This window comes from the organism of the source record quoted next, unplaced genomic scaffold (assembly GCF_019419815.1).
Source record: "Pyrus x bretschneideri cultivar Hongxiangsu unplaced genomic scaffold, Pyrus_bretschneideri_v1 Contig27, whole genome shotgun sequence".
Taxonomy (NCBI): Eukaryota; Viridiplantae; Streptophyta; class Magnoliopsida; order Rosales; family Rosaceae; genus Pyrus; species Pyrus x bretschneideri.
In genome coordinates this window covers 1,633,644-1,649,320 of record NW_025999579.1, presented here as the reverse complement: position 1 = coordinate 1,649,320, position 15,677 = coordinate 1,633,644, and the positions used below count along the sequence as shown (strand labels likewise).

Here is a 15,677-nt window from a genome sequence, read left to right as displayed (position 1 = left end):
TTATAGCGCCAAAATGAAAAATCAAACAAGTGAAATTCTAGACCATTCCACTTCACCTTTCCCCTTTCTTACTCTGTACCTTTCAGATTGCTCGATTCTTTCACACCACCGTGACCCAACAGGAAGGCCATATCCTCTCTGGCATGCATGTCATACCCAGATTTATTTACCCAGACAACAAACCCCTCTCTCCATCGCTTTGTCGCGGTCCATGGCCTCATATCCACATCGCTTGCTGTCCACCACCGAAAATTCAAGAACCCAGGAGATCCATTCCGCCAAAACTCAAATCGACACCTAAATCTTCCTCTCCCAGACACACGAGACCGCCGTTTTTCTCCCAATGTTTTAAGGTTGAAGTTTTTTTTTTCTTTCAAAATTTTATTTTATTTTTATATAAATTTGGTTTTGAATTTACAAGTACTTTCCTCCAGCAGCCCCTCCACCTGCACATTCGCACTCCGCAACCTCCAATTTGGGTTTAATTATTCTGTGATTGGGGATATTTTTAACTTGATTTATTATTACATATGGAGGATTTTTTAAATCAGTTTTCTATTTGGTTTTTATTTTTTAGTATTTTTCTTTTTGTTGTGAATTTGTAGGATGAAATTATTTTTCTGAGATGCTTCTGTTTTTCTTGCTATTTAAAGGTAAAATCTTTCTGGCTTGTTGCTTATACAAGTTAATAAGAAAAGAAGGTTTAGTAATTTTGGGCTTTGTAGATGCTTTGAAATTGAAACATACATAATTGTTTAAGCTACCACTTTATACTCTGCAGTCAATTACAAGAGCTATCATTTATGTTTTATGGAGAAGCGATTTTATTATGTGAGGTTCTCTTTGAATCCAGAGCAGTGAGTGCTCTGTACTTGAGTAGTTTTAAAAATAAAAAACATAAGCTACTGTTTATTGGATATTAGAATATTAATGCTCTCAATTGTAATGTTTATCTTTTAGTTGCTCTGCATTGTAATCCTACACGTCCTGGAGGCTGATTTGCTCATGTTGCTTGTGCATACCAATACTTGTATCGCTCATACGAAAATCAATGAATCGATCGGTTTTTACTAATGATGGAACTTGTGCTTATTGGTTATATTTGGTTTCTGGGATCACTATCTAATCCATAGTTTGTAATACACTTCAATATATTTTTTTTTCTTTTTTGTGTTTTTGGGCTTTTACATTTGGATCTTTATGAATGTTTGGTTAATTCAAATTTTTAATATTAATTTTCAATTACAAGTTGGTACTTGGTTGCTTGACTTCTAACCCTTTTATTAGCCCATATGAGGAATTGGGTGCGTGCTGTATTCTCTTTGTTGTGATGGACTTTTGTTTGAAATTTTTGTTGAAGTTCTTGTTTCACTAAAGTCTAATTGCTTTGCTTTTTAAATGGAATTGAGTATTTTGGGTTTCACTGTTTTTTTAGGAATGGTCTCTTCGTGTACGGTTAGGTACACTAATATGGAAACAAATGGTCCAAAGATCCAAATAGCCTAGGCAGAAAATAGCTTTTGCGAATCCATTTCTGTCCTTTGCAGGTCGCTCATGCTATTTGTTAGATCACCACCTATATTTCCAAGTACAACGACAAATATATACAGGTTAAGTGATTTAATAACTTAAATAAGTGTTAATATGCCCACCTTTAAGTGTATTGTAGGAATTGTATCAACACTTTTTTTCTTGTTAAAATGTTTTCTTTTTGTAAGTTACAAACTTATATATGCATTTGAACAACGTTTGGGTTACCTAATCTTTTTTATTGAGTGAAACAATTTTTGATAGGTATGCTGGAATTGATTTCTTCCCAAATCTAAAGCGCTAAGTAATGGCGCCCAATGAATTATCAAATCTGAGGCACCAAGTATTTAAAAAATTTTAGACTAATATTAATCCAGACTATTCCAATTCAGTTTACTCTGAAAGAGTTTTAATTATGGTGTTGGGGATTTGTTAATTTTGCTCTCTCTATGTGTGATTTGGTTGGGATTGCAGAGTGACTTGGGTTTCTTTGTATGCATGTCCCGGACCTTCAGGTCACATGGGGTACTCAGCAAGGTTCTACTTTTGCAAAGGAGATGGAGATGTTACAGAATTACAGTGATACTGTAATCCAAATAATCTATTTCGAAAATCCAACTAATATGTGAGTATGTTGTAGTAGTAGTAGTAGTAGAATAACACTGGCGTATAGCCTAGTACTTAAATTATTAACTTTGTTGCTTAGCCTAGTACTCTATGAGTGTATTATAGTAGCAGTGTAGTACTTTGTTTAGTTTGTACTATTGGATAAAAATGCTAATTTGATTGAGTTCCTTTGGTATGATTTATATTCACTTATTTATTCTATTAAACGAAGAGGTTGCAGATGCAATGGTAATGAGTGGAAAAATTTATACTTAATTTTATTAGTATTAAAGTCTTTATCAATTTCTAAGTTAACATTTTGTTTTGACTAGCTCTTAACTTACCAACCGAATCGATCTCCTTTGACTAGCTAGAGTATCTTGGTTGGGCACTCTATCCGTTCCCAGGGCCTAGTTTCCAAAGATGATGTTGAGACAGGTTGGGAACTCTCTCTTTCTCTCCTTTTGTTTTAGTTCCCAAGAAAGTTGATTGGATTGAAGAAAATGGAACAAAAAGAAATGAAAAAAAAAATTGAAATTTGTTGGTGCTCCCGATGATGTTGAATTTGTAATATATTAAGACCCAAAAACTGAGGGATTTTTCGGTGTACCCGGCACACCAAAAAAATTTGGTGTACCCTCACTCATAATGGTGAGGGTGCACCAAAAAAATTTGGTGCACCCTCACTTTTTGTACACCAAAAAAATTTTAATGAGTGAGGGTACACCAAAAAAATTTGGTGTACCCGGCACAACTAAAAATTTTCCCCAAAAACTAGATAAATGGCTAACTTTGATGTAAATTGATAACAGCAAGCCACTAGGTCAAAAAACAGTGAGTCTGACCTTAGAGTTTTTGGGGATATCATAATTGATAACCATATCCACTGATCGAATATCCAATCTTCTACTTGCCGCATCAATTCTTCATGCGTGAAATGTTAGAGACTCATTAATTTATCTATTTGCAAGTATATGATTTTTATGCAGGTTCTAGGAAACAATAAAACTGTAAAGGCATAATTTGTGTATATTTTAGTCATTTAATACATGTATGAGTGTAAAACAATAAAACTATGAAGGCATAATTTGGGATTTAGGTTTGTATATAACAATGATTAGGTTTTCTTTCAGTATCACTTTTCTTACTTGAGATTAAATGTGTATTTCTACATATAGTTGTACAATAGATTTTCTTTTGCTCCATGTGCTTATGTATATGCAGAAAGAGATAGCAATTAGTGGTTCATGCATTAGAAGCAATATTTCACTCTCAAAAGACTGCGTTTGGAGGTCTTCAAGGAGAAGTGAAGTCTTTCAATTGACAAATTTTTTTGTTATTAGAGGCCTATTTGGTATTTCATGTGTAGTTTGATATTGACCTTAGCTTTGTTCAACTTGTAATACATTTTGACAATATGATTATTTATGAAATAATTGTATTATAGTAAAAGTGTAATTTTATTCATTCTTTATATATATATATATATTAAAAATTAAAATAAATGTAAATTACTGTATGCAAAATCAGCAGTAATTATTGATGCTAGTCTTTGTTTACGATGTACGATGTATGCCGTAATTGCTTTCACAATATTACGACATTTAGAAATCCAGCAACCCGCCAAGTACTTTGCTTGCCTGATGCACATAAGGATACCTACGATTTGTCATTTGACTTGAATTCATCATCTGGTGAGTGTAAAGTTGTATGTATTTACATTATCGAAAAACAGAATTACTTTGGCACTGGTGTTGGTTTTGAAGTTCTAACTGTTGGGAAGGATGAACAATGGAGACCTCTGAAAAACCCTTAACAAAATTTACCGGAACAGGGTGATGAGGGGCTGATGCTGGAATTGAGGTTTGTACATCAGTCTGATGAAGCGATTCATGTTGCTGCCGAAATTATACTGGATGAACTCGATTCCTACCTAGAAATTTATTCTCTTGACATGATCATCTAGCAGTTGCCGAGGTAAAGGACAACGTCCTTAATGGCTTGGTGTTAGAAGACTACAAGCACCAAATTTGGAGTGAAAACAAGATCATCATTCCCCTGAAATTTTTAAAGGACGATTCGCATTTGGAGGATAAAATTATTCTTTCGTGCATTTGGTTTAATAAGATCAGATTTTATAACAGTGAAGGGAAACAATGTTTTTGGTATGATATGGATACGGAGAATACGGATATTGAGAAATCTTTAGCTTCATGGAAGCCAAGCCTAGTGAATATTAAGGGAATGAAACCAGAAAGAGAAAGGGGTGCACAGTAACTACAGGCAAGACTGAATAGACTAGCTAATGACTAGATTTTATGTTTAATCTGTGGCGAAGCTCTTCGTACGTAAGACTTTTGCCCCCCTTTTAATGTTTTTTATTTTATTTTATGCTTTGCATTTGCCAAGACTTTAGATTTATGCATCAGTGATATCTAAATTTGGAATGGAAACAGTGAACTAACTTGAGTTGCAACACAAACTTCTTACTGTTTTTGATTCGTGATGATACTAGAAATGATTCAATGTGAGTTAAGTTAATTTGCCGAATATTTTGCATGCCAGTCAGCCTCCTTGCCTTCGAGTTGTTATCTCCACGTATGTCACGGTCACGGACCTTAAGATTATATACTGGACTTGTGTAAAAATTTGTATTCCTCTTCCTTTTAGCTAAGAAGATTTAATGTACATGCATTAATTGATGCATTTCGTGTTAGGGCGGTACAGACGGGAAACATATGTGGTGGAGTTAAGGGCGGGAACTTTCCGGGTTCACTATTTATGTCGGATAGTAATAAGCTAATGTCGGTTATATCCGACCGTTATTGTTTATGTCTAATATAAGCGATAACAGTGCTTTGTTATCTGACACTATTTAAACATGTTGTCAGAAATTTTATCCGACAGTAATTATATAAAACTGCCACCACTTTCCGACACATTAAACCAATTTTGTAGTTGTGGGTGTATTTTATATTAATTTTGATGGATTTTTATAGACTCTCAAATCCAGGTGTATTCAATATATTATGGTCTTATCTTATGTGTTAATTTGTAATGGCATCTGAGCATTACTTTAGATTATTCTTACCCCAGAGAATCTTGGATAGGGCTGCTGCATATCTATAACACTCTTTGGATCAATTTACCATTAACAGAAACAACAGTGCAAAATGGCATAACTTTCTCTCGTTAGTGTGGAAGTTCAAAAGTGGCACAGGCATTCCAAAGGAAATGTTCATCAGTTTAATTATCTCTTATCAGAAAAAGATTATTACAGTTAATATACGACAATTCTAAAGAACAAGATAATGTCATCACATTCAAATTTCAAGAGCACTCCGATTTCCCCTTACAACATAAAAAAAGCGATGAATCCCTTCATTGTTCACCGATAAACATTAATCTCTTTCATTTGTTAGAAAAAATCTCAGGTATATGAGGGAGGCTTTTATTCCTCAATTAATTGAGAAACAAGGGGAGGAGGGAGCTTATAATACCTGGCCCTGAGTACATTTATCTTCTAAAAGCACATTATGAATAATATCAGACGACTCTTCGGACCATTCAAAACACAAATATTAAAGAAAAGACTGAGGGAAAACGACTATAAATTTCTGATTGAATAACAATAGTTTTCTCTTCGTTTTGGGACATACTAAGGCAGATAACAAATCCAACTCCTCACTAATTTTTGGGACATACTAAGGCAGATGACAAATCCAATTCCTCACTAAGTGGTAACTAGGAAGATGAATATACCAATTTAAAAGCCCGTACTCTTTAGTCCTCAAATCTCAGTGAAAGTAGTAAACATGAAGTCTGATAGATCTCAGGCATTTTTAATTTCTCAGTTGTATTAAATCTATCATTACAAAACACGAACAAGATTTCACTTTAATCTGCCTCTTATTTTCTCTTGTTTTGCTAATATGTGATCTCCATTGAAGGTCTCATAACCTTTTTATAATTGTCTTCTCCTGAATATTTGACATTCATGAAAAATGGAACCTGCCCCAAACACGAACCACTTAAAATATAAACGCGGCCAACATAGCACGTAGATGATAGGGAGACAAATTTCTACACCAAATTTTGTAAACACAAACATGAACAAGACTCATTTTATTCTACAGAACGAAAACAAGACATTTAATTTCCAGGCCAAACAAAAATATGGCAATTTATTTCTTGTTCATTCACAATTTTTTTTTTTTTTTTTTACTGGAAAGAGGAAATAATGATCAAAACAATTGAAGGCAGGATTTCGGACATGATGATGATGATCATCAAATTCAATCTATGACAACCAGCTTCTGGTACAATTCCCCGGAGATGGCCTCTTCCATAATACGATCCGGGCAGATGTCAATTTCACCATCTTCATCCAAGAACAACTTCATCAAATTCTTGGAGAAACCACTCAAGAGAGCCACTCCTTTTTGTGATCCAGACACTGGCGTAGAACGCGAGTGTCTCAGATTCCAAAACACAATCTGGGGCACCACATCCCCGTACCCTTTCTCCTCAAACTTCCTTTGTATTACCTCATAATCAGTCTCCCACTTCCCGCTCTCCTCCCTACCACTATCAGTCTCCCAACTCCATCTCCCCGGATACCTGCAACTCGAAGCCGAAGCCTCGTCAAACTCCATGTCGCTGAACACAAAGATCCTCTTGATCATATGCTCTGGTTTCAAATTCCCATTCACGGCCACTTCCAAAAGTAAATCAAACACCTTCTGGAAATCAGTGTTCGCGCCCCATTCCATCCTCCTTATAAATTCGCACTTCGAACTTAGATCATCGCCTTGTATCAAATGTAGCTGAGGGTCATGACTGAAAGTGATGACCTTTCCCTTCCACGGCTCTCCACTCAGTTCGGACAACAACAGTCCCAATGCAACACACACCTCCATCGGAGTCCCGCGCATGCTTCCCGAGACATCACACACAGCCAAACAATTTTTCATCTTGCCTTTTTTCAACATGTCCTCCACCATTCTTTTCCAATGCAGCTCACCCACTTCCCCGCCATCACCATGTTTCAGCGAGGCTATGATCTCATGAGGAAGCAGAGCACCCGCCGCAATCTTAGACTTTCCGGCCATCACGTCCTGCAAATACTTCTTAAACCTCTCTTCATCGTGCTTCATGAACTTTTCTTTGTACAGTTTCATGGCCACGGAAGCCACACGATTGTACGGAATAGCTCCCCATTGATTAGCACCCATATACACCTCGGGCAACTGCAACACCTTCCTCAACGGCACCAACACCTCCTTCCTCAGCCGGTCTCTCACTCTGAACGCGTAATGCGCCTCCTCTACACCTTCATATTCCGGGTAGGATTCTCGCGGAAACACCTTCCTTGCAATCGCTTCACAGAGAAGAGTGGAGCGATCGAAGGAGGAGTCGAGGGAAGGGCACCACTTCGCCGCCAGGGTGATCTTCTTGTACTCATTGGACTTGAAATTTTCGAGATCCGACTTCAAGCACTCCGCGAAGAGATCGGAAACCTGATGGTGCAAGAACCGGTAATCCGGGTCACGCTGGAACCTCGCAACAGCCTTCTTCGCCATGGCGATTTTCTTCTCTTTCCTCGCAGCGCTCGCTTTTTCTTTTTCCAATTTTACCCTCTCCAATGCCTTCATCATCTTAACCGCTTTAGGCTCACTCTGTCTCCTGCGGTTGATGGCTCCAGAGGCCGCTTTGGTAATTTTAGTACTAGTACGTCGGGTTCTTCTCCGTGCCAGTCGACGGATTGTCGATCTCCTACGGCCGAGAAATCTGCCGTTTGGAATGGACCACTCCTCCCTTTGCTTCTTCCTCACGTCATGGCCTTCTAGAAGGCGGTATAGAATCTCCGGCATGTCTTTAAAATACCCAAATTCGGCAAAGGAAGCGAGGTTGCAGGCTAGGGTTTTGGGGTGGTTCTTGTGGAGCCAAAATGCCGCCGTGTAGAACCCTTCCTTATCGGACTTTCCGGTGCCGCGGACACCACGGAGGTTGCATATGAGCTTGAGGGTGGTTAGGGCGTCGTGGGCCCAGGCCAGAGGAAGTTGTTGGTTGATATAGGAGGCGGGGGTGGATGGTACGACTTGGAAGAAGAGATCGAGGCAGGCGTTGCCGGAGGAGAGGAAGGTGCCCGAACCGTTCTCGGTGAAGCCCATGAGCGGTCGGGACCCGCTGGGAGCGGGATTGGGTTGTGGTGGTGGGGCGAAGGTGTTGATCTGTGGAGGACCAACAATAGTAGTAGCAGTTGGAGGAGAAGGAGGAGCCATTGGAGTGAGCTTCTTGTGAAGAGATGTGAAGGGCCCAAATGAAATTAGGGTTTCGTTTGCAGTCTTCTGCTGGATATGTCACGTTTTTATGGGAGATTGTTTACCTGTGGGGGCATAGGTTTTTTGCCCTTTCCCAAAATAATCACTATTGGATAATATTATATAGGTACTAGTGAAAATTATATATATTCATTTTGACCAAATAAAAAGATGATTGTGTTTTTTGTAACTTTAAAAAAAAAAAAAAAAAAAAAAATATATATATATATATATATAACAAATATCATTAATTGGACCATACATTACATGCCACATCACATGTCATTAATACAGTTGGAGAAAACTTTTTATTTTCAAGTGTCCCTCCAATTATATAATAACATGTGACATATTATCTCGTGCTCCAAACATATTGAAAAATCTCTAGTACCTAAGTATTATCCATAACCATTTGAAACTAAAAAGTTGTAGCCCTACAAGGAATACCCACACTACACACTGACAACAATCCGTTCTTATTGTATGTTTTGGCAACCGACTTCAGTCCCTGATGTGGCTTGGGACAGTGCAGCTACAGGTACCCCTCCGTCCCTTCGATTGGGGTGTTTCCTATATCCGTCCCAAGTTTTCCATTTTAAACTAAATTAATCAGCATTTTCTTCCATCAGTCTCCTATATGAAATCCCACTTTTATTCAATTATTTTATTACTTTATTTTTGGTTAACATGAAATTTGAGTGAGATATTTATTATATATGTCCAGTAAATGATTTTCTTGCTCCTCTCCTCGATTAGGGAACGGGCCAGTTTGAATAAGGTGGTGGTCTATCCAGTGTTCTTCCTTGGCTTGCTACTTCTGCTGAATGTGCAATCTGAGAATTGAGTCAATAAATAAAAGGCCAAACATACAAAATGGGCAAATGAACAAATCAATCTGAAAAAAAATCACATACCATATTCAGAATTGGTAAAATCCCCATGCCCTTAACCTTTCAATAAACCATCTCCAAATCAGGTCCTGTTAAACAAACATCCAATTATTCTCAATAAGCTCAAAAAAGAAAAAGAAAATCAAATCAGTCCCAAATCTGCGTATTCCTTGTAGTGTAGGAGCAGAAACAGTACAGTTATACTCAAGTTAAGTCGCTTCTATTTTTCTCAATTGCAGTCCCTTCAGGACTTCAGAAATGAAGCGCCATTTACTTGTGCATCAAGCAAATGTGAAAAATTTGAACTTAACAAACATTTTGCACACATTATGTTTGTGTGTCACCAAACATCATAATCCAAAACAATTTCGGTTTGAAGATTTAAACTTCTCACTTCGTCAGGATGAATTTTTCAGTTTCTAGTGTTTCTTGTTGGAAAATCAAATAAAAACAGGTTGTTAATGGTTAAAACAAGCTGTCAGTTTCTTTCCAGGGTGTTTTTTCAGCAACTACAAAGATCATTGCTTCCTCCATGTGTTAGCCGAAAGAAGATTGAAAGACAGCAGAGATGTGAGCTGCTGTGTGCAAGCCGAAAGGTGGTTATTACAACCTGCCATGATGCAATGCATGTGTATGCCAACTATCAAAGTTACTGCATGTGTTTGAAAGGGTGTAAAGATGTGGAACACCATCATTCATTATATGTACTGTTGGATTGTTTAATTTTTCAGTTTTGTATAAATAGGCCATCTTGCTAAGCCTTAGTGCATCCCATCCAAATCCCATTTCCCATTCATTTAATTTCAGCTTGTAAGCTTTAAGAGTTGTAAACTCTTCTAATATTTCGAAGTGTTTGTTATCACCAAGCTTGCTACTTCTTTCCTTTCTTTGTCCAATTTTATTGAGAGTGAAAGTGAGAGGTGTGATAGAGTTTGTAAACTTATCACCCACATATTTTGGTATTGAGTTAGCAAACTCTTGTGAATACCAACATTTCTTACTACAAAATAATCACCACTTGAAGGGACAATAAAACAAATTGAAACTGAAGGGAAGCACCATTATATACTGCAACAAGAAAAAGTGAGAAACTGAGCAAATAATGACTGAAGCAGCATGGACCTGGGGTTGCTTTGCTACCCTAGCTTCATCTGAAACTCATTACACAAAACATGAGATGTGCTCCGGCAAAGATTGATTATCTTTGCAAACAGATAGACGGGCCATAGAAGATGAACTGATGAAATCAGAGGGGCTTGCGATATAACAAATCATCGATAAATATTGTTATGTAGACGAAAGCAGGACATTTGACACTCACCTGGATGAGCAAAAGTTCCAACAATTGGCTTTGCGTAAGTTCTTACAGTTGCTGCATACTGAAAACACACTCTTCGCTTCTTGTAATTGAATGGGGCATGATCACGGATTTCCAGAGCATATGATTGTTGGATTTGTGACCAAGTGGACAACAAGACAATATAACTTTCGGCTATTAAAATATGAAAAAGGTGGACAACACCTTACCTTGTTTTAGGGAAGAAAAAAGGGAAAAGGTTTTCTTTCTCTTCTACACCCGTGGGTTTTGGTCCCTTATGTTTTGGTGGTTGCCTTTGCAGCCTAATAATAAATAAGAGAAAGAGATAGAAAGCTACAGAGTGTGAGTAGAAAGAGTGGAGCTCATTTTATGTTTTGAGCTGAATACAGAGAGCAAGGAGAGCAGAGGAGAGAGCATTCGGCTCTCCCATTTGAAACAGTGCTGCTCCTTCCCATTTGTTTGTAATCCCCTTTTGTTAGTGATCACTCAATCAAAGATATTTGTGCTACATTTTGTGGCTTTTGGGAGAGAAGGAATTTGGTATATGTTTCCATCTTCTCCATTTGTTCTTTGTGAGAGTGAGAGCTATTGGGTGTATGTGGGCTATTGGGTTTGAGAGTTAAAACTCTATTTGTAATCTCCTTTTGACATTAGTGGAATTTCCTCGCCGTCTCGGAACTGGATGTAGGCTTACGCCGAACCAGTATAAATCCTTGTGCCTTTTTTTTTGGATTATTTGTCTTGTCATATTTTGCCGTATTAGCTTTAGTTTCATATTTGAAGCTTCCGCACAACAAGTGGTATCAGAGCTCTGGGTTTCGACTTGGGGCTTTGTACAAGTATGTCTATGAAACCATCGAATATGTCGGTGAAATATGATATTGAAAAATTCAATGGGAGGAATGATTTTAGCCTTTGGCGGGTTAAGATGCGAGCTGTGCTAGTTCAACAAGGGTTGCTTAAGGCGCTACAGGGTGTGGAAGCCTTGCCACAAGATTGGTCTGCTGAAGAAAAAGAAGACGCTTTGAATCGAGCACATAGTGCAATTATGTTATCACTATCTGATGAAGTTCTTCGTGAGGTGGATAATGAAACTACTGCAGCTGGTTTGTGGCTTAAGTTGGAAAGTAGATATATGACCAAATCCCTCACCAATCGTTTGTATTTGAAGCAACGTTTGTACACTCTCCGTATGACTGAAGGTACGCCTATTCAAAATCATCTTGATGAGTTTAATAAGGTTATTATGGATTTGAAAAGTATGGATAATAAAATTGATGATGAGGATCAATCTTTGATTTTGTTGTGTTCTTTACCTCCTTCGTATGCGAATTTTGTCAAAACTTTGTTATATGGGAGAGATTCTATTTGTATGGAGAATGTAAAAGCCGCTTTGAATTCAAGAGAGTTAAAGAACAAAGTATTTGGAAATTTGAATGATTCTCATTCTGAGGCTTTGATAGCAAGAGGCAGAGATAGGGAATATGGTTCAGGTAGTAATAAAGGAAATTTGAGATCGAAGTCTAAGACCAGAAACAACACATGCAACTATTGTCGCAAGGAAGGGCATTGGAAAGTTGATTGCCCAAAACTGAAAGAGAATCTGGTGTTGTGGGTACTCTTAAATCTCTCCACTACATATGGAGATTTAAGAGTTTGTAAGGATTCCTTGTTATGATTTGAGAAAGTTGCTTAGTAGCCTCTATGTATGTTTGTGTTATGTCAGTTGCTCTTCATCGGTGTTTTTTATTGTTTTGGATATTGGTATGGTTTTGCTTTTTTTTTTTGGTAAAGTTGAATTCAGTGAGGGCCAATTTGTTGAGTTCTGCAAGTTTGGATAGTGAGGCACCACACTATTTTGGATACACCACATGCACTGCAGAACATTTGTGTGGAACCCTCGTGTAGAAGGCAAGTTATATGCTTTCTAACTTTGTTTGGGCTATGGACATTTGGTTGGATTTGTTTGCCACTGCTATTTGGTCTGTTGGTCTCCATCATCTGCAATTAGTTTTCTTGAAGACTCCAGTTGAGGTATGGTTTTGGATCTCCTATTGATTATTTGAATTTGAAATTTTGGTTGTCCTGTTGGTGCTCATGTGATGATGGTAAACTTGAGTGAAGGGCATATTTTCGTATGTGGTATGTGAGACTTTGTTGCCAAATTTGTAATCAGTTTTGACTTGGAGAATGTGCCATGCTATGTGAATGAGTCTATTGGTGCAGTTTAAGACCATGGTGTTTGTGAGCAGGTGGAGTTCATTGTGTGTCCAACTTTGGTATGGTGTACTTGATCTTTTGTTGGTGATATTGAAGAATCTCAGTTCTTCGTTTGAATCACCTTTTGTTTTGATCAAGGCACTTATGGTTTGCAAAATTGGAGAAGACGGTAGAGAAATGGTCTACTTTTGTTGGCTTTGGTACAGTTTGAGTCGAGGTGGAAATTGTTATGAGCACTGGTAAGTTTGGGGAATTTGATTTAGTTCCCGTTGTCTTTAGTGTGTACTTTGGGTGCTTATGGTGATTGTTGATTCGATTCTCTGTTATGCTTTCGGAACTTGGTCAAGGTGGAGATTGTTGGATTTGTGACCAAGTGGACAACAAGACAATATAACTTTCGGCTATTAAAATATGAAAAAGGTGGACAACACCTTACCTTGTTTTAGGGAAGAAAAAAGGGAAAAGGTTTTCTTTCTCTTCTACACCCGTGGGTTTTGGTCCCTTATGTTTTGGTGGTTGCCTTTGCAGCCTAATAATAAATAAGAGAAAGAGATAGAAAGCTACAGAGTGTGAGTAGAAAGAGTGGAGCTCATTTTATGTTTTGAGCTGAATACAGAGAGCAAGGAGAGCAGAGGAGAGAGCATTCGGCTCTCCCATTTGAAACAGTGCTGCTCCTTCCCATTTGTTTGTAATCCCCTTTTGTTAGTGATCACTCAATCAAAGATATTTGTGCTACATTTTGTGGCTTTTGGGAGAGAAGGAATTTGGTATATGTTTCCATCTTCTCCATTTGTTCTTTGTGAGAGTGAGAGCTATTGGGTGTATGTGGGCTATTGGGTTTGAGAGTTAAAACTCTATTTGTAATCTCCTTTTGACATTAGTGGAATTTCCTCGCCGTCTCAGAACTGGATGTAGGCTTACGCCGAACCAGTATAAATCCTTGTGCCTTTTTTTTTGGATTATTTGTCTTGTCATATTTTGCCGTATTAGCTTTGGTTTCATATTTGAAGCTTCCGCACAACAATGATCAATGGGATCTTCGTGTTCAGCGACATGGAGTTCGATCAGGCTTCGAGTATAATAGCTGGGAAATTGATTATGAGGCCATACAAAGAAAATTTAAGGAGAAAGGGTACGGGGATGTGGTGCCACAGATTGTGTTTTGGAATCTGAGGCACTCGAGTTCTACACCAGGCTAGGACACAAATGCAGTGCCAAGAAATAGAATTAAATATTTTGAGATTTTTATTATTTTATAAATTTTTTTGATGAAGTTGTTCTTGAATTATGAGGGGTGAGTTCACCATGGAACTATCCATCTCCGTCGAAGAGTATCAGAGTCTGACTGTGGTGCATTGATGGCATGGCGGTGTTCGGTCATCATTTGTTTGAAAATTAAAAACAAAAATGTATATGAAGATAAAGAAATAAGAAAAGTCCTAGCTAGTTTCAAGTTATTTGGTCTTGTCTTTTATTTCTCTGAACTTTTAGATCATCTAGTGCCAACAAACCATAAGTACAGCAAACGCTACTAATCAGTTGAGTTACACACAAACACCCCTTATATTGTAACTGTTGATCAAGTTATACTGCTTTTATTAAGTGCATTAAGAGTGATTATCGAAATTCTATTTCCCAGGTTCGATCGGTCTCAAACAGATATCAAATTCAAGTAAATTATTATATGAATTCAACAACTTCACCAATGGAATTCCACTTGCAGGTCATTCATATTATGCCCGGCATGACGTACGGGGGCACAGAATTTCCACCTTGGTTTATTTTCTGAGCATTGGCGATATAACCTGTGTAATATTCGTCACACAATGGTTTAATCAAAGCTACTAAGTATAATTAAGACAGTGAATTCTATACCTAGGGCAGGGTCTAGTCCACGGTTTTTGACGTCATGGATACTTCAGAGTCATATTATCTTAACCATATATATATTGGAAGATATCTATCTCTCTATACAAAAAGCTAAGAAGGAAATTGACCAGTTAAACAAAATTCTCTCTTTTCCTGTTTTTAGAAGATGAAACGTAAAAAGTGTTTTACTGAAGCGTAAAGTAAGATAAGTGAACGCAAATATCCAAAACAACAATCCCTTGAAAACATAAGAGGATATAGAAGCAATACTTGAACTTGAAAATGTGAAGTAGCTTAATCAAAGCAAAATGATTACCATGAAGAAACTGAAATTTCTTCATTATTACCAACAAAACAAGCATATTATGATGAGATGATCTTTTGAGAAATGATCTACAAGATGAAGAGTTGGATCTACGATGTGGAGTGAGCCCCACAAAGAATCTTTTATTTGAAGGATCCTTCAATGAGAGGGGACTGATATATGTGTGTGTGTGTGTGTGTGTCGTCCATATTGTTGATATCATGGAGCCAATACTCGACATGTCATTCATATTGTTGATATCATATGTGTTGATAAATCGTATTGATATGGACACATATATGGTGGCGGTAGTATGAAAATATACATGTGAAGGTCTTTTGAGGATCCTCCGAATGTTTGGTACGTACAGGTCTCTTTTATGCCCACCAAGTGTTTGATGTAACGTTTGTCAAGCATATTTCGACAGGTTGCGTTGATTGCACTGGACAAATTCTCTCATATCATTCATCGAATTCCTTCGGCATGTGTATGTCGATATATGTTAACATGTTCACAACATGGTTTGGTTGACGACAACAAGTCAACTAGGCGTTTGAAAAATTACCTCAGTGAGTAAAAAAACAATCTAGCGCTTCATGAGCTTTTCTATCTAAAAA

General features: G+C 37.6%; 1 protein-coding gene and 1 long non-coding RNA gene across 2 annotated transcripts; one reads left to right on the top strand and one right to left on the bottom strand.

Moving 5' to 3' along the window:
• Positions 1–366: 366 nt before the first annotated feature.
• On the top strand, positions 367–3,588 carry LOC125479015. Its single transcript, XR_007259742.1, has 2 exons — positions 367–2,155; positions 2,469–3,588. It is a non-coding gene; the product is annotated as an uncharacterized LOC125479015 (long non-coding RNA).
• A 2,636-nt stretch (positions 3,589–6,224) lies between these two features.
• Positions 6,225–9,520, bottom strand: LOC103929784. Its single transcript, XM_009339024.3, has 2 exons — positions 9,374–9,520; positions 6,225–9,292 (listed from the first exon to the last, which is right to left on the bottom strand). The coding sequence occupies exon 2, from the start codon at positions 8,418–8,420 to the stop codon at positions 6,432–6,434; it is 1,989 nt and encodes a 662-aa protein (XP_009337299.1). The 5' UTR covers positions 8,421–9,292; positions 9,374–9,520; the 3' UTR covers positions 6,225–6,431.
• Positions 9,521–15,677: the final 6,157 nt, after the last annotated feature.